We start from the raw sequence: 19,019 nt of genomic DNA on the forward strand, positions 1-19,019 counted from the left end.
AAGCACAGGAGCCTACTCCTGAAATACAAAGCAAGTTTATTTGTCTTGTCAAATACAGTATGTGAAAGCACCTGAGTATGCTTTATTTTATTTAAAACCAACTTATATGAAATTGGCACATACCTGTCTCCCAAAGTTAGGGTGTTTTAGGGTGTTAGTTTCCTCTTAAGTTAAAACAGCATGGGTAGTGTGACACACACAGTGCTCAACACCAGAATCCCTCCTTTCATAATTTCACAATTTTTCAGCCCGATTAATGTTTATACCAACTGGCTAAGTATCTCCCTAACCTATGTATTTTAGTCTACATTCTGCCCCTAAGAAAGAACTTCTTTATTCACAGAATAAAGATCTACCTCTATAGCAGAAGAAAAAAAATGCAAAATATTTTTTTTCAGTTATCCTTTCGTGTTAGATGACTACTGATCTACCAAACACATGGTAACAATACTGAAATGCAAAGCAAAGCAAGACTTATGAGCCATATGGGAGATATTGTTAATAAGATCCTAAAATAGAAAAAAAATGAAAATAGACATCTACTCTTAGGCAAGTCCTTTCCTCCAGAATTAAATGGACTAACAGCACTCGGCTGTTAGGCTTGTTAATACAGTACAAGGCACAGGTACTATTTCTAATTAGCAAGTAGCAGCAGACACCCTGCACTTGTCAGGAAGTCTCCCACATGGCCATCACAGAAAAAGGGAGAAGAGAGGTGGGCGAAGTTATTTTGAAAATGCTTTTCAATTTAGAAGTATGTTTTCTGCTAAACTATTACATCCTCCTGACCAGAGACTATTTCCAACATGAATTTTTAGAAAAATTACAGAGTCACTATTTAGTTCTGGCTGCCCTCAATTCCAATTCTAAAGAGATAACCCATCACTAGGACAAAGCTATTTTGTACAAACACATCAACTCCGATGCAGCTGGGATCCAAAGCATCTTTCTAAAATGTAGGCAGTGTTTACAATTAAGTGCATTGAGACATTACAATGTGAATTAAAGTTATAATCTTTTGATTTATGATCCCAAAGACAAAGGAAGTAATAATTTTGACTCTCAGAGAAATACGAAGATGGCAAGAGGTACCTTTAGCATGTGAGTGCGAGACTGAGCTGGATGGATAGCATAATGCTGAGGCAGGTGAGGCAAGAGCAGACAGGACTCAAGTTCCACTGGCTGAGTTTTGACAAATCTCAGAGCTTGTTTATATATAAACTGTTAATGCTTCATGTCCCACAGTGAGACTCGGGTTATAGAAAACCTTCCAAATCTGACACAAGGAAGTACTATACTAGTCTTTTCTAAAAAAACCCATCAACCATCAGCTGTTAGAACTGTTCATATTCTAACAGGTACATTAAACGTACTGTTACTGTCAAGGGAGACCGTTCTCAGGAAGGTAGTCTGTATAACCTATGTATCATAAAAACAATGTACCTAAAGCCAACCTGAGAACATGGAAAGAAGTCAACAAGAGCCCTTGAGTTTATTTTCGCTGCCTCAATTACTGTGAACTGCACTGACACGTCAGTTATTGTACTTACATTATTATTATTATTTACCTGTTATCTTTCCCTGGATACATCTGAGTATATTCAACTCTGTATTTTTTGGCAAAAAGCATGAAGGCATTCATTGGTCTTTTGCACTTATTAGGAGAAGTGGCACTCACAGTCCCTGAGCTGTGGCTTTTGACAGCTTTAGCATACAGAGAATCCGAGGAGAGCTGTGATGGCCCAGGTGAACCACAGCTTTTACTGAATTCAGAGCCAGCAAACTCTTGAGTGCTACCAGGTCCTCCACAAGACAAAGATGCACGGCGCTGGCGAGCCATACTACTCAAAACATAAACTGCAGAAGAGTCCATAGGTGTGAAGTCATAGCTAGAAATTGGACAAAAACACAGTTCAAATTAGACAGAGCATACAGCACAAAATACTGATTTTAAAGACCAACCATGTGGAAATTTCACCACACTACTTTACTGGCCCAACTTCCACTACTGATGCTGACAAGGAGAGTCTCATGGATGCAACTGAAAACTTTTAGAAGCCAACCTCTAAAGCCCCAGCAAAGTTATAACCAGCATGTCCTTCACAGAAGGTAACTCCTCCAGATCCCATACCTGTCCTTCTTTATTCTTCTAGATTATTTTTAACAAATGAATTTGTTAATAATAAATTTGATAATCTTACTTCTTGCCAAGAAGATTCTGGACCTAGGAAACTAAACTGGAGTGGGCAGCATGCCAGGCCTGAGAGTAACTACTTTGAAAGACAAAAGCCAGCTTGAGAGGGGTAGCCATTCAGCCCAGAACTCACAGCATTTAGAAGGCTCAGGCAGGGGGCTGGAGAGATGGCTCAGAGGTTAAGAGCCCTGCTTGCTCTTCCAGAGGTCCTGAGTTCAATTCCCAGCAACCACATGGTGGCTCACAACCATCTGTAATGAGATCTGGTGCCCTCTTCTGGCCTGCAGTCATACATACTGTATACATAATAAATAAATAAATCTTAAAAAAAAAAGAAGGCTCAGGCAGAGCAACACCATGGGTTCAAGGCCAACCTGGGCTGAGACCTTGTCTCCAAAAACCTATTAAATATGGCTAGCTTAAAATACACTGCAATTTGAGATTTTGTATAGGTCCACCTATATTATATATTACTAGTTACATATTATATTATAATTACTAATTATATATTATTATATATTACCATCCTTATCAGTAAAGAACACAATATGTAAATTCAACCTGCATAATCACCCAAACAAACTATCCAGTCTCAGTCTTCAACAAGCCTGGGGGTATTGGAGTCCACTGTCCCCTTTCATATGAAAAAAGAGGCTAGCCAAAAGATACAAAGTGTCATTCACCCTAGGATAGTGCTAGGATGCAAAGCCCAGACTTCCTCACCCACATTCCCAGTACCTTCATACTTCTAATGGCCAAATTCAAGAGTAATCAAGCAATCACCATATTAATTAAAATATTAGATGAAAATCAGAGCTAATGTAGACCACAACCTAAAGATGCACCCCAAAAGGACCCTCAAACTCTGTGAACTCTGACTGTTTTCTTCTCAGCACAAAACCTTTTATTTGGCTTTTATTCTGAGCTTTCTCTAAAACAGAAACGCTGGGTACTACATCAAAGTAGAAATAATGTGAAACAGGAGGTCAGAATGCTGAATGAGCAAAGCTAGAACTGTCCTTAAGGCTTTGTAAAATATCTTAAGCCCCTTACCAAATAAAGTTTAGAAAAGTATCAAACATAGCCACTGTGTAAGAATGTAATGCATAACTGTTCATTTCTACTGAAGAAAGTAATTATCATCTAAAGTCCCAATAGAGTAAGCTAGTTACTAAAATTTGAAAACGCCACCATTTAGTGGCAGAAATCTGTCATCTACTTTCTTTGTGGATACAACTTAAGTGGGTTTCACTATTCAGTAACAGTAGCCAGGATTTTGACAGCTAAAGCAATGGCAGTATCTTCTTAGATAGCTTAGTTTTACTACCCCCTCTTTGTAAGTAAGCATCTGTTCCTACCATGAAAACATCTTTTATCTTGGTACACGTTATTCTTCAAACACCTTCATGTTTCACTATTCTCATCTTTTCAAGATTTATTGTATTACTTTCAACTGTGTGCAGATGCCTATGGAGGCCAGAGGCAATCTGGGGTTGAAGTTACAGACAGCTGTGAGCCACCTGATGTGGGTACTTGGAACAGAACTTGGGTTCTCTGGAAGTGCTCTTAACCACTGAGCCACCTCTCCACCCCCTCAAGTCATTACTCTTAAAAGCAAACACTACAATAATGTAGAGCCTATTAATCAAGCTCATTTAGTCTTTTCTAATTAATCAGTATTTAAATCACTTTTTATTTTATGGTTAAAAAAAAAAACTACAGAAAAGTTAATTAACTTTACCTAAGCTTCCACAACTAGCTTAGTGAACAATCAGGATGTGAAGGCAGGCAGTCCAGCTCTGGAGCCATGCTTCTACTAGACCGAAGGCTTGTCAGCACTAGACACTCCATACCTACAAACCCACTTCCTTCAGAAGATTGGAAGCAAAGAGGCAATATCAATAGTATTTAAAGTGCACTCTAAATTAATTATAGAGTATGTGATGATACACAATTTTAACAGGGTTCAAATCTCACCTCTGCCACTTACTAGTAATGAGACCTTGGAAAAGTTAACTATCTACTGCAGAGGAGGGACTGCTGCCACACGGACTCAACTGCCCCCTAAGGAACAGCAACACTAAGAGTGAGAGATGAAAACTTGCTATCTTAGAAAAACAAGACTTGAGCAGCCAAATTTCTCTTTTTGCTTTAAAAAAAAAAAAAAAAATGAAGTTTTACACTATGCAATGCCTGGTGTACTAAAAATGAACCGAAGTTATGAAGCAGAAAACTAAGCAGTGAACTCCTAATCTAAAGGGATTCTAACACCACTAACACAGCACATTTGTCACCCCAGAGAATCACTTTTAGGTTTTAATAACGTAACAGTGGGGGTTATTGTAAAAAGACACTATTGGCCCGTCTACTGTACTTTCAAAAATCTACCCACAGCACTGGTCCTTGACTGGCATCTAGAACTTGAATTTCATTCCAACAACTTGGAAGAGAACCTACCTGGCCCTGAACTATGAGCACTGACTGGTGTTTAGAAACTGGAATTTTGGTACATGTCAAAAAGAGAATCTTATTGGCCAGGCTTTCAATAAAAACCCTATGTCTTGAAAGTCTAACCAACTTCTCTGGCAGAAACATCTCTTACGTTTGTACTACTCATTCCTGGAAGCCGAGCCTGGCTTTTTACCTTTGCTGGGAGGTTCCCTCTCCTGACTGTGCTTTGGATCCTTTTGCATGAACACAAGGGCATTTGTGTCTCAGGAGTCTTCCTAGTAGATCACTGAATGCAGGACAGTCCCACAGAACACCTGATACTAGTATTTAATAAAACCTAAGTTTATTAGGGGCACTATATATATTTCTCAGATTAATTTCTACTTTAAAGCTATTCCTTTTTGTTTTTTGAGACAGGGTTTCCTGGAACTAAATCTGTAGACCAGGCTGGCCTGGAACTCACAGAGATCTGCCTACCTCTGCCTCACAAGTGCTGGGATTAAAGGTGTGTGCCACTACCACCCAGCTAAAAGTTATTTCCTAAATTGATCCAATTCATTAAAATGTGTAGTTAAGGTTCATTCATCTTGATAAGGATTCCACTGTTTGTTTATATCACAATACTGTCATAGACTTTTTGCTGCTGTGAACAATTCAGTTACAAAGTCACCAACATGACTTTATACTCATCTACAAGAATTGACTTCTTGAGTATGAAAGAGTCTTTCCCAATTGTTCTCTAGCCTATTCTGTAAGTTGGTATCCCTCACTTGAACCCAGGGCTCCCAGGCTGCCTAGCTGTCCCCAGTGCTAGAATTACAGGCAGGCCACTCTCCCCCAACAGTTAAAGGGCTCTAAGGATGGGCATGCCTGTACAGCAAGTAGTTTTAATTGTTGAGCCTTTCCCCCAGCCCTTTTTAAATTCTTAAAACCTTTAAAACTTAGCTTCAATTTTGACTCATCACTAGAGAATAAACTTTAACATGAAAAAAATGCACTATTACCTTTTAAATGTATCAAAAACACCTGAATCATCAAAATTAATGGCATCAGGGTGTCCAGGAGGTAGACATACGTCACCAATATGAATTTCACAACATGGAATGCCATGCTGTACCACAGTCAAGCTTGGATAAAATGATGACCAACCTAAAGTTAAACAATAGGTAAAGAGTGAGGAATGACAAAAGCACCCCAATTACAACAAGTTAGAAAGAACAGGTACTACTAAGTCTCACGAATCGAGTCTAATTTTAAAGTAAACAATCACTAGATTAAGTATTTTGTTTCAACTATGTAAAAAGCCCCAAACTAGTTTGATTCAGTGTTTTATTTATAAATCTCTATCAGTCAGCACTTCTATCCATCTGCAGAAAGAGTTAAGGGATAAATAATGAAACTGTGTAGTTGCCTATGAATTACTAAATTATGCTTCACATGACACTTCTGTAGTAAAGCTCTAAAGGACTGCTGGGCAGCGGTGGCGCACGCCTTTAATCCCAGCACTCGGGAGGCAGAGGCAGGCGGATCTCTGTGAGTTCAAGGCCAGCCTGGGCTACAAACCAAGTCCCAGGACATCTAGAACAGTTACACAGAGAAACCCTGTCTCAAAAAATCAAGAGGTGGAGGGGCCGGGAGAGATGGCTCAGCAGTTAAGAGCACAGGCTGCTCTTCCAGAGGACGCCGGTTCAATTCCCAGCACCCACAGCTCACAACTGTCTGTAACTCCAAGCCCAGAGGATCCAAAACCCTCACCCAGACATATATGCACATGCAACAGATAATAAATAATTAATTAATAAAAAAAATCAAGAGGCAAAAAGAAAAGCTATAAAGATTAACTTTTACTATAGCCTACTTGATAACTACAAACAAAAGCATGATTGCTGTGGACGCCACTCCCCACATTATACCGAACTAAGAGATTTCAGTATGAATGAAATTTCTCATATACACAGGGACATTTTATCTGATTATGACCAAGACGTTTAAACACTATTAAATATAATTAGAAACATTTCCTTTGTAATTTTATTTGGTTTGAAATCAAATTTCAATTTTTTTCTTAATTATCAAAGCCACAAAACAGATGTAAAATAAACTCGGCTAAAGATGGCTCAGCAGTTAAAAGAGTACTAGCTGCTCTTTCAGAGATCTGGGGTTCAACTGACAGCTCAGAGCCATCTGTAACCCTAGTCCGAGGGGATCTGATATCCATGGAGGCAAAATATGCACACGAATGAAAATAACTGTAAAGTGTGTGAATTAACTGGAACCCTACCTTTATTTTTAACATAGAATGGGTGGTCCAGCTTACACTCCACAGTAAGCAAGCCATCTTCTACTGTACCAGGATCAAATGTCAACTTCAGCACAGACTCACCAAATGACACACTCTCTTCATGGGATAACAACTTTAGACCATCAGAACCATAGCCCTGAAAGCATATAAGCATATGCATAGACTAAATGAATTTTAAATGTTCACTTAATACACAGTGAATTTCCCAATGTATGTCATGACTGGAGGTAAAACTTAGTATCTCTCAGCTTTCTAGTACTTTCAAACCTAGTAGCAAAGAAACACACAGGATATATGGCAGATTGGAATATGCATTTTAACCCAAATATGAATAATATGATGAAGTTTAATAAACAAAGACACTATTCTGAGACAGATTAAGGAAGACTTTCAATTTCATCTGAAGTGAGATGGAAAAGAGACCAAGAACAGTTTGCATTTAACTTCTTTGAGTATCTAAGTATTTGCTTAAAAAAAAAAAAAAAAACGGGTAAAGAAAAAAAAGGTAAGTTGAAACTTAGGCAAATAAGGCTAAAAACTAGCCAGTTACAGCATAAGATAGGCAAAGTCATTAAGTGTCCCTTATGAGGTGTTGGGGAATCAATGAAGCAGTTTGATTAACACGGTTGTCAATTTTAAGATGATGATGATGATGATGTAGCAGGAGAATCTGATAATTACTTTTTAAAGGTGTATTTGTGTATGTACATGTACTAGTCTCTTGCAAAAGCAGCAAGTAGTCTAAGCCACCCTCCAGCTTCTATATTTTAAATATTTGAGGTTATAAGAAACCCACTATACATCTTGAGTTAACAATTAATGATAGAACCAGATAAAATTTAAATTCAATGGGTATTTACTGAGTAGTACATGCCAGGCTTGTAAATGACATGAACAAAACATGGTGCTTATTACTCTTGCATTCATAGAAAAATAAACACGACCATGGCTAGCTACAGCATGCAATTTTATACTAGTGGATGAACAAAATAGCGAGTGAGAGAGAAGAATGTTGAAAATCCTTATGGAAATAGTAAACTGAACATGAAGGGATGAAAAGGAACATAATCAAAGACAATTTCTTGGTTTTGAATCTGGTCATCAAGAATAACTAATGGAACAGAAAATTTAAAAAAAAAAGGAATGAAATAAATGTAGCCCACCTAATACTAGGCTGAGTGTGAAGAACTGATCATTATACATTAGTGATGTCTAACAAGTCTTGGAAAGTGAAGGATATATGCTAACAGCAAAATCAGTCTTCTAGGTATTTTTGTTTATTTGGTGTTTTGAGACAGGGTTTCTCTGTATAACAGTCCTAACTGTCCTGGAACTTGCTTTGTAGACCAGGCTAACCTCTAACTTAAGAGATCTGCCTGCCTCTGCCTGGAGTGCTGGGATTAAAGGCGTGCGCCACCACAGCTCAGCATTTTCCAGTTCTTAAAGCTACATAAGATTTTTATCTGATCTTGCATTACAAATTAGGAAGCTAACAGCAATTACAGAAAGATTTTCTGGAGGACAGACTGAGTTTAGAGTGCTCTCTACAAACAAGATGCTTGGGTGCCACCGGTACTACCATCAGATGGGCTGAGGAGGAAGAACACTCACACTGCTGGCATTAGTCAGGATGTGGGAAACAGGGTACTGCTGCTGAACACACTAAGGGAAGATAATGTCAGGAAGTCAGGGATAACCCAATGTAGCAAATCTTGCAGATTTCAAACTACAAGACAATTTTTGTAAAGTAGGAGAAGGCAAAGTCAGACTGCGCCCCTTACTAAATGAAAGGTAACATTAAGATGAGGACACTATATTCAAGACAGACAAATTAGACTTTTTCTCAAAAAAGTTAACAGGAGACAACAGTAGGCTCCACGAAGGAATTTCAATCAGTCCATTTTATAGTCTCCCATAGTTATTTATTTTATCCAGCCTGCAGTACAGATGAAGAAATTCTAAGTTTTAAAAGTAAAATGTGTTACTGGGCAGTGGTGGCACATGCCTTTAATCCTAGCACTCAGGAGGCAGAAGCAGGCAAATCTCCTCTGTTCGAGGCCAACTTGGTCTACAGAGTGAGTTCCAAGACAGCCAGGGCTACAGAGAAACCCAGTCTCAAAAAACAGCAACAAAACAAATAAAGTAAAATGTATCTACAGATATTTATCCTAATGTTGTTCACTACTGTTTCTATTCATCAATAAAGAAAATGATAGTTTGTGGGGGTCACTTAAAAAGTAACAACAAACTCCCAATTAACTACAGAGGAAATTAACTGCATTATACACCTGAGAACTTAAAGTCTTAACTAGTTTACTATTTATGTTTAATGCCAGTTTAGTTTTCCAGAACATAAGCATCTAGAGCACAAAGCTGCTAAGCAGCAGAGAATACCCCATCTTAGAAGGTAACTGGGTCGTGCTTCATAGTCTCCTTTCTAGGCACTGAGCTCACAGAGCACAGGGTGCCATTTGCACAGGAATATAAGTGGAGGGTTTCCTGTGGATAACCCTCAAGTTTGACTGATTTTGAAATTCTTTAGAAGGGTTTGAAATGAATGAACCTTGTGAGTGCCCATTTGAATCTCTTCCTCATTATCACAGCCTTCGGCTCTAGCAAAGTCTTCAACATCTTGCCATTCCTCATTGTTTTCCTTATGGAAGCACAGTCGTGTGCCTAGAGTTGAATTAAGAAAGAAGGTATCAGACAATATGACTAGTATCTCACCCAAGGCAGATGCAGATCAGTCAAGTATTTCTTTACCTTTCAGAAAACAGTGCCAAACAGTTGCCGGCCAGGAATTGCACCAGCCTAGGTCATCGTCATCTGACAGGGAGGACATGCAGAAAATGCCAGACTCGGACTCACTGTTCGCCTGTATAGAGAAACAGAAACCTCTATTTTGTTATTTTTTAAAGCTCTTTTAATACCTATTTTTAACTCAAGCTTTCAAATAATTGGAAGCTTAAGGAAAATACATTTTCAATGCTGAAGAGTTTTTTTTTTAAGTTTTAGTTAAATCTTATCATTTGTTAACTATTTTTTTTAATAAATCTTCATTATGTATACATTGTTCTTCCTGCATGCATGCTTCGACACCAGAAGGGGGCACCAGATCTCATTATAGATGGTTGTGAGCCACCATGTGGGTGCTGGGAATTGAACTCAAGATCTCTAGGAAGAGTCTCTTAATCTCTGAGTCATCTCTTCAGACCTGTAACAAACTTTCTTAACATAAGAAGTAAACACAAAATCAAATGCACATAATTAATAAACAATGAAATATTTTTGTCCATCTGTATATTCTCCAAAAGAATTTCTTAGATGGGGGAAAGGTAATGTTTTTCAACTATTATATACACTTTGTAGAAATTTAATGTCATGAAGAAACTTACCCTTTCATGTCTTACTGGTGTTTCTTCCTTCCAGTGGTCATGAGGGAAGGCTGGCCTGCTCTTTGAAGAAGAGGACACTGGTGGTGGGCGTGCATAGGAATGTAAACTTTTGCTAGTAGCTATGATGTGTACAGGAGATGATCTAAAATAAAGCAGCAGTTTTTACTATACAGTGTAGGCCCTTAGAGAATATCGTTTCTCTTGAAAACAACACAGTGCCAACAATTATTCATGAGGAGTAAAGACAGCAAGATTGCATTGCAATAACGTGCTGTGCCTTGAACTTATCATAAGTCCTCTTCACATACAAATTTACTAAGAGACGCTAAAGTCCTGTTATCACATATTCATCCCATTCTTTTACAACTTTTTAAAATTTAGACAGCTTTATAGTCCAAACTGGCCAAAACTCAGGAGTTTCCTGCCTCAAGGACAGGAATTGCAGGCATGCACACCATACTGGATTCTCATCTCTTTTATCCCTATACAGAAAAATATGCATATTATCATGAAGGAAATATCCATTCATTTTTTTCCATTCAGCATGGAATTACAAGCTTAACTGAACAATGCTAAACTGTCCAGCAGGCATACATTACTGGGAAGACATTATTTGCATTAAGCAAAAACTCTGTTACTTCTTATAAGGCAACACTATTTCTTGCATTCTAAGATAGTCCAGTCCCTTTCCTACAAGGATCACCTTGACCCCTTCTCCTTCCTTTCCCATAGTAAAGTCTCTATTGAGCTGTACTCTTTGAACTACATAGGGCTCCCAAGAACACACTAAGATCCTTCCCTCATAACCAGTACTACAGTACTTCAGACATTCAACCTTCAATAGCTAAAATACTCAAGACCCGTAAGCTCTACACCAATAGCCACTAACAATGATGGAAAGCAGAGCACAACTGTGATGAGCAGCACAGAAAATGCCTCCAAGAATAAAATGACATCCCCAGGGAGACATTCTTCTGTCTTTCTTGACCTTCATTTTCTTCTGGAGGGTTTACTTACTCCCCATGAGCTTCCCCTACCCCGTTCCTTTGCAGTATCAGATACAACTCAAGTTTTAACCCTGCACATGCCCAGTAAGCACTGTTCTACAAAGCTGTGACTCCCCAGCCCTTCTATAAACTGCAACATCAATATGAAGATGAAACTGCCATCTTCTAACTCTAGTTAGAAGGAGGGACAACACTTAAATCAGGGTTTGTTTTTCTAAAAAAAAAAAAAAAACGCATGATTATAGTTAAGGGACTGGGATGCAGCTTATTAGTAAAGTTCTTTTCTAGCACACAAAATGTCCTAGGTTAAACAGATTACTGTGAAAAGTAGGGATACAAAGGAAATGATACGCTGAAAGAAAAGTCTTCTTCCCTATGGAAACTGATACGGAATTTAACTGAACCAAACTGCTCTATCAAAACCAATATCCTGCAAAATGAAAAGCAGAATACCTCAATAGGATGCAGGACAACTATGCTATGGCCAAGTAGTCTAAAACATGGGAACTATACCCAAGTTAGAGTTCCTCCTACTTACCTACTAAATTCTAGTCTAATTCTTACCAACAGAGTGAAGATGGGGCATTTCTCCAAGCTGTATTTAGTGAACTGATACCCAATAAGTTCTCCCCAGGATCGTTAACTAGCATTTTCCATAGGTTCACCACAGATTCACCCATTTTATTAAACTTTGGTTTTGATATATGAAGTGATTTTTATTATTGGAAGTCTACTTTAAGTTATTTATTTATTTATTTATTTATTTTATTTTTAGATTTATTTCCATTATGTGTATGAGTGTTTTGCTTGCATGCCCATCTGTATACCATGTGCATGCCTGGTGCCTGAGGAGGTCAGAAGAGGGCATCAGATCCCTTGGAACTGGAATTACAATGGGATGGTTGTAAACTACCATGTAGGTGCTGGAAATCAAACCTAGGTCCTCTAAAGAACAAGTGCTCTTAACCACTAAGCCACCTCTCCAGCTCCTACTTTAAGATTAACAAACCTCAGAACTGTGGCAAAGATAGCCGGGCAGTGGTGGCACACGCCTTTAATCCCAGCACTCGGGAGGCAGAGCCAGGCGGATCTCTGTGAGTTCGAGGCCAGCCTGGGCTACCAAGTGAGTTCCAGGAAAGGCACAAAGCTACACAGGGAAACCCCGTCTCAAAAAAACAAACAAACAAATAAAAACAGAACTGGCAAAGATAAGGTTATACACACTGTGGAAAAATACAGAACACAAGGAATCAAATATACAGTTGATAAAAGTTTAAAATACAGTACTTAACTATGGTTCTTCAAATAAATACAATTTTTATTTCTAGGAGTAAAACTTTATAAAAATGTATTCCTTAGACTAATTTTTGATTTGTAAGCACTTACAAATATTTTAGGCTATTTTTTCTGATAAATTGTTATTTAATTCTCAAAACAATGAAATCTTTGATCATTACATGGATGTTAATTCTGACTTTAAATGTTAAATTAACCATCCTCTAATGGCTAATTAGCTAGTTAATACCATTATTATAAAATTGGGAGAAATTAAAATAACTTTTTGAAATTAAGTTTAAATTTCTTCTTCATTCATGAGTGTGTATGCACATGCACTACAGCATATATGAAAACTGGCTTGGCAGTAAGCTCTTTTACCCACTAAGCCCACTTGCCAGCCCTAATGACACAAGTTCAAACTTCCCACCTGTTGTAGAAGGAGCACTGCATCAGTGGACTTTGTGGACTAGTGGCAATATTTGCTAATTCTGTCAGCCAGTCCACCTCATCTTCACGGTGAGCATTTTCTGATATGTCTGAGGTATTCTGGCTCCAAGATGGTCTTGGATAGTCTTGATGAGATACATCTGAACTTAGCTGGTATATGGCAGACTGGGCAGGATCACTCTGAACAGCCTGAAGTTCAGGAAGGTCATCTGGAAATAAGTACAAGATTATTTTTTCTTAAATATTAATATAAAGAATACTATAGTAACTTCAGTTAGGAATACACAAATTGAACTAATTTCCAAGGAAAAATAAATTCAAAATTAAATTCAATGATTTCTCAAAAGAAACAATTTCAAATTAAAAACAAACAAATAAAAACATGTGTACATGGGAGCCTGAGGGAAAATAATGGATATGAATGGATGTGAATATGGCAATGGTTTACTACTTCAACCATGCAATTTTCACAAGAGACCAGAACCTGAAAACACAAGGTTCAGTTTGTTTTCTATACCTCATCTAGGAATGATTTATATAAATGAAGAAAGGGGCATTTAATGTGTACATAAACTTTTTACTAACCTGTTAAAAACAAGTAACTGCAATACTAAAACCAACTTCAAAAGATGAGCCCAGAGATTGTACTATCAAGTTTTAGATAGTAACACAACACAAGTGTATGTTAATTTCTGTGAGTTGGGTATGGTGGTACATGCTTGAAATCCCAACATCTGGGAGGTTGAGACTGATGGACTCCAAGTTTGAGAACAACCTGAGCCACACAGCAAAACCCTGACTCAAAACAACAAAGAAGCAAATGGAATGGATTCCATAAGTCTTTCTTCAGTTTCTGGTTTAGCTGGAGCTGCTGGTGCAGGCTATAAACCAGCATCTGGGAAGCTGATACAGGAGGACTGTGGTTGAATTCAAGGCCAGCCTGAACAACACAGACCTTAGATCGAAACAGAACATAAAACAGGAATTTTCAATTCAAATATATTTAGTAGTAGTCTTTTCTTAATGCATTCCCCAAAGGTAAATCACAAAAGCTAGCTCTTTAAAGAAAAAACTAGGAAACAACCCAAAAAGAAATATGAAATTCTTTAAAAGATGGGGGATCTCATAGGCCTTTTTAAAAACAAAAAACATCCAAGCATGGTGTGGTACTCTTTTAATCCCAGCACTCAGGAGACAGAGTCAGTGGATCCCTGTGAGTTCAAGGCCAGCCTGGTCTACTCAGCAAATTCTAGGACAGCCAGAGCCACATAATAGACCCCTGTCTCAGAAAAACAAAATACAAAACAAAGCAAAAAAACAGAAACCCCCTCTGTAAAGCACTCACATACACACACCCTATAGACCTGCAGGGTCCCTTAAATATGCAAATCAAGAAAATCTTCTGAGGGATGGAATTCAGTAGTTCAGAGCACTTCCAGGGGACCTAGATTCAATTTCAAGCATCCACATAGAGGCTAAGAACTGTCTGTAATTCTAGTCCCAAAGAATCTAATACCCTCTTCTGGCTTCTGTAGGCACCAGGAACACATGTGGTTCACAGAGATACATTCTTTGTTGTTGTTTTTTTTCTTTTTTTTTTTTTTTTTTTTCTTTTGGTTTCTCAAGACAGGGTTTCTCTGTGTAGCCCTGACTGTCCTGGAACTCACTTTGTAGATCAGGCTGGCTTCAAATTCTGAGATTCACCAACACCAACGCCTGGCTCACAGAGATATATTTAGGCAAAACAGCCATACACAACACATAAAATAAGATAAAAATGAAAAATATTTAAAAATAAAAATAAAAATCTCTAAAATTACTCACAAATGTCATTAATGAAAGTAAATTGAGCTAAGAAAACGCATTTCTTTCTTTCCTTTTTTTTTTTTTTCTGTGCTTTTTTGAGACAGGGTCTTACTATGTAGCTCTGGCTGTCCTGGAACTCACTCTAGACCAGGCTGGCCTCGAACCAGAGATCCACCTGCCTCTGCCTCCAGAGTGCTGGAATTCAGGCATGTGCCACCACCGCCCTACCAAAAATGTGTTTCTTTATAGCTGTGTCATCGACTCTTTTAGATCCTCTACTGAAAACGTAGACTCTAATCTCAGTAACAAGTGTTCTGTGACATTCCTCTGTGGACACTAATTATCTTGCTTTATGCATGTTAAGTAGTGACCACACTTTACCATATGTTTTTAATGATGTTATGATGTTTTCTTTCCACATGACAATGGAGAATACAAAAAAGTATCCAATACCACACTAGAGGGAAAAAACCCTCAAACACACAAAACCTTTCCTACTCCACTAAGTATCTCCATAAAGGCCTATATTCAGGCAAATATTCCAAAGTAGACCTCTAAAACTAAAGTATCTTAGTTAAAAATAGTAACTCAGGTTATCCATTCATTCTTAATACTAACTACACAGTATTCATTTCATTGAATAAATGAGATATAAAGCACACCACATGCTAATTCCAACTGCCAATCTTTAGGCTGTTGTAACTATATCCCTTACCTCACTGTCAACATCCTGCCTTTAAATAAATTTCTGTTTTTCAGATTCAGAAAATTAATTCCTTTTAAAATGAAGCCAGGCCAGGCAGTGGTGGCGCACACCTTTAATCCCAGTACTAGGGAGGCAGAGCCAGGCGGATCTCTGTGAGTTCGAGGCCAGCCTGGGCTACAGAGTGAGTTCCAGGACAATTAAAAAACAAAAAAAAAATGAAGCCAGATAGGTGGGGCAAGCTTTCCTCTGGACATGTGAGGATGATGATGGACAATCAACCATTGCCAAAAGCACTGCTCCTTGATCAATAGTAATCACTACTTACAAAGTAGTAGGATCCAGAAAATATGTGGCACTTGAATTTATACATTATGTCCTGACCTTCAGGACTTAAAATTCCCAAACATCACCACAATATCATCATTTGTAAAGCCAAGGTGATCATGAGTCACGCCCTCTCAGTTTCTATAAACATATTACAGGAAGACAAAGGCATGGTGAAAAGCTAAAACTGCAAGGCAAAGGCGCTCATTAACTCTGCTCCAGAACAGCAGTCTACAAGCAGTAGATTTAAAATCATTACTCAATAAACCTCAACGTTCTACAAACATCTCTCTGGAGTGGCTCATCAGCAATGATCACTACAAATGTCTTATGGGTACTGTCACTTCTGTATCAGATCAACCATGACGAGCTCACAGGGAAGGTACCAAGTCACATGGCAGGGTTTCCAAAACCAAATTTTGTACTAGTCTGATCTTAATACACAAAGTAAAACTATTTACTTCAATAAGTTTTCGATCTCTTTGAGTACTTAAGTAGCTCACAGCTATACTACTTGTAAAACAAGCAATCTCCTCCATAAGGTTGGGGAAGGGTGGATCACTAGGCCTGCTGCACAGCATGAGGACCTGAGTTTGGATCTTTACCACCCACAAAAGCCAGATAGCAGACCAGGACCTGTCTGAGGCTGACTGTGTCTGGGGTGGTGGGATAAGAGGATTCTGGGGGCTCTTTCTGGATCACCAGTCTAGATGAACTATGAGCCTCAAAGTTCACTGAATAAACAAGAGTGAGGTGGAATTTGACAGAGGAAGCCACCTGACACAGACCCCTGGCCTCCACAGTACACACATGGGCCTGTGTACACACAAGCACATGCACCACATACACACTAAAAAGAAAAGCATTAAGAAGAGAAAGTTAAAAATTCCTATTACACAAGTACTTTACATACTTTTTAGGTAGACAAAACAGAGAAGGTGATTAAATATGGCAATTCATCTGAATCTTTGTTTACCAAGCTCCATGTGCTCATCACAGGAGTTGTATCCTGGAGAGGATGGCAAATTCTCATTACACTGCAGCAACTCCAAGGAGTCATTCATTCCTGACGCTCTCTTGTCCATCACCAGCAGGAGTTTCTGTACTGCATTAGGCATCTGATTTGTCTTTACTTCCCACACCATGTTATGGTGCTCCGACTGGAAATGAAAGGAGGACAGTGTCAAGTTACGTGTGTCAGTGAGAGAGAGCACCATGCCGCACTCCCACTTACTCATACATTGCCATTTGATTTTCCTCTACCCTCCAGAACAACTCCACAGCTGTGTGCTCAACACTAAATTATACATAAACCTCCAAGTACTAACACTGTTAATTTAGAATTTTCACACCACTAACAGCACAATTATAAATGCTTTCACTTTTCTGAACTAGTAACTTTCTTTTCAAATACAAATACTAACAATTCATTTTTCATCTGTGTTCAAAACCAAAAGAAAATCAAGCCCAACCAACTTTCCTTATGTAAAAAGACTAAAGGAGCTGGGTGGCTGGTGGCATACTCCTTTAATTCCACAACTCAGCAGGAGGATTTCTCTGAGTTCAAGGTCAGTCTGGTCTACATAGCAAATTCCAGGCCAACCGGGTATACCTAGTGAGACCCCAACAAAAACAAACAAACCCTAGAGGAATAATCCATTTCTTCTGTTTTTAAAGACTTTACATTTATTGCTCAATACTTTGCTTCTTCATATTCTGAAAGTGAACAATTTTAATATACTTAAAATTATATTCTCTATGAATATTTAATCATTTCTGAGACTTATGATGGCTATATTACATTATACTTCTCATGAAAATTAATACATTCATTCTTATGTTTTCTTTGGAACCTAGCATGAGAAAAAGGTGTGTCATTCTAAGCCAGGCATGGTGGCACACACCTTTTGCCTCAGCATTCAGGAGGCAGAGGCAGGTGGATCTGAGTTTAAGGCCAGCCTGGTCTACAGAGATTCCAGAATAGCCACAGATACAAAGAGGAGCCTTGTCTTGGGGGGGGGGGGGGGGAGTCATTCTATATTAACTATTATTCCCAGAAATATTAAAAAAAAAAAAAACCTGTAGTAAGTTTAGCTAACCAATTACTAAAACTACCTTCAAATCAATCAGTGCCACTCAGAATTCCTTTTCAGAGAAACTCAAATTTTTGAATCACATTGGAGATAAAGATTTCAGCTTTGATTCCCAGCTACCTTCCTTTATAGAGATTCTTTGTGAAAGCCTTGGTCAAGTTATCACACAGAAGAGGGCTACAAATTAACACAGCATTTCTCAGCAAAATCCTAATGTAATTTATCCCTGTCACACTCTCAGCCTTGACAAGTTACATTAGGATCTAACTAACATACTAACATAATGGCAACCAAGTCAGACTTCCTGACTCCTCAGGCTCTACTCCAATTTTTTTCTTTTTTTAAATTCTAAGAAACACACAACAAATTGTGATTTTTTAACAATCTGTCCCTCAAAATAGTTTGATTCCTGAAAGGCACAGTTGAGAGCACACCTTGGTATAAATGCATATGACAGAAATCAATGTGCTCTCTACAGCAGACCTTGGTATACGTGTATACAACAGAAATCAATGTTTTAAAAAAATGACCCTTGCCTAGGCACTACTTTAGAGGCTTATTCATGTCAACTGAAGACATGGTTTGTGTGGCAGAAGGACCCTCAGATTTAAGAAATATGGCTTTTGATTCCAGTTTGATTATTTTACTTTATGAACCAAGTGACTGAACTTGTGGCTCAGTTATCAAAATCATGTTTACAAAACCTGCCCTACTTTCTCTCTGTAAGTCCTTATGAATGAAAAAAAAAAAATTAAAATGTAAGGTAAGTTTTTAAGCCCCAGACTATGAGACAATAAAAACATGCTGTGGGGGTTGGGGATTTAGCTCAGGGGTAGAGTGCTTGCCTAGCAAGCGCAAGGCCCTGGGTTCGATCCTCAGCTCCACAAAAATACACATGCTGTGGGGGTTCTTAATGTCCTATAATACTCACTGAAAGCAAATAACCATACACCTATCCAGTTTGGGCAATTTCTTCCTGGAAGACCTGACAAGCTCTCCATACACACCTTGGAACA

At 38.3% G+C, this 19,019-nt stretch overlaps 1 protein-coding gene across 2 annotated transcripts in view; it reads right to left on the bottom strand.

The window, feature by feature from the left end:
* Hbp1 (HMG-box transcription factor 1) overlaps positions 1 to 19,019 on the bottom strand; it is a 30,658-nt gene that overhangs the window by 4,034 nt on the left and 7,605 nt on the right. For both annotated transcript variants that reach the window (XM_036205396.1, XM_036205397.1), the window contains exons 2-9: positions 16,887 to 17,070; positions 13,055 to 13,283; positions 10,343 to 10,484; positions 9,711 to 9,822; positions 9,511 to 9,623; positions 6,927 to 7,083; positions 5,650 to 5,794; positions 1,569 to 1,889 (exon numbers count right to left, since the gene is read on the bottom strand). In XM_036205396.1, the coding sequence (XP_036061289.1) occupies positions 1,569 to 1,889; positions 5,650 to 5,794; positions 6,927 to 7,083; positions 9,511 to 9,623; positions 9,711 to 9,822; positions 10,343 to 10,484; positions 13,055 to 13,283; positions 16,887 to 17,070 (1,403 nt within the window). The remainder of the gene's footprint in view (positions 1 to 1,568; positions 1,890 to 5,649; positions 5,795 to 6,926; positions 7,084 to 9,510; positions 9,624 to 9,710; positions 9,823 to 10,342; positions 10,485 to 13,054; positions 13,284 to 16,886; positions 17,071 to 19,019) is intronic.

The sequence above is a fragment of the Onychomys torridus genome, chromosome 14, assembly GCF_903995425.1.
Source record: "Onychomys torridus chromosome 14, mOncTor1.1, whole genome shotgun sequence".
In the NCBI taxonomy this organism is placed as follows: Eukaryota; Metazoa; Chordata; class Mammalia; order Rodentia; family Cricetidae; genus Onychomys; species Onychomys torridus.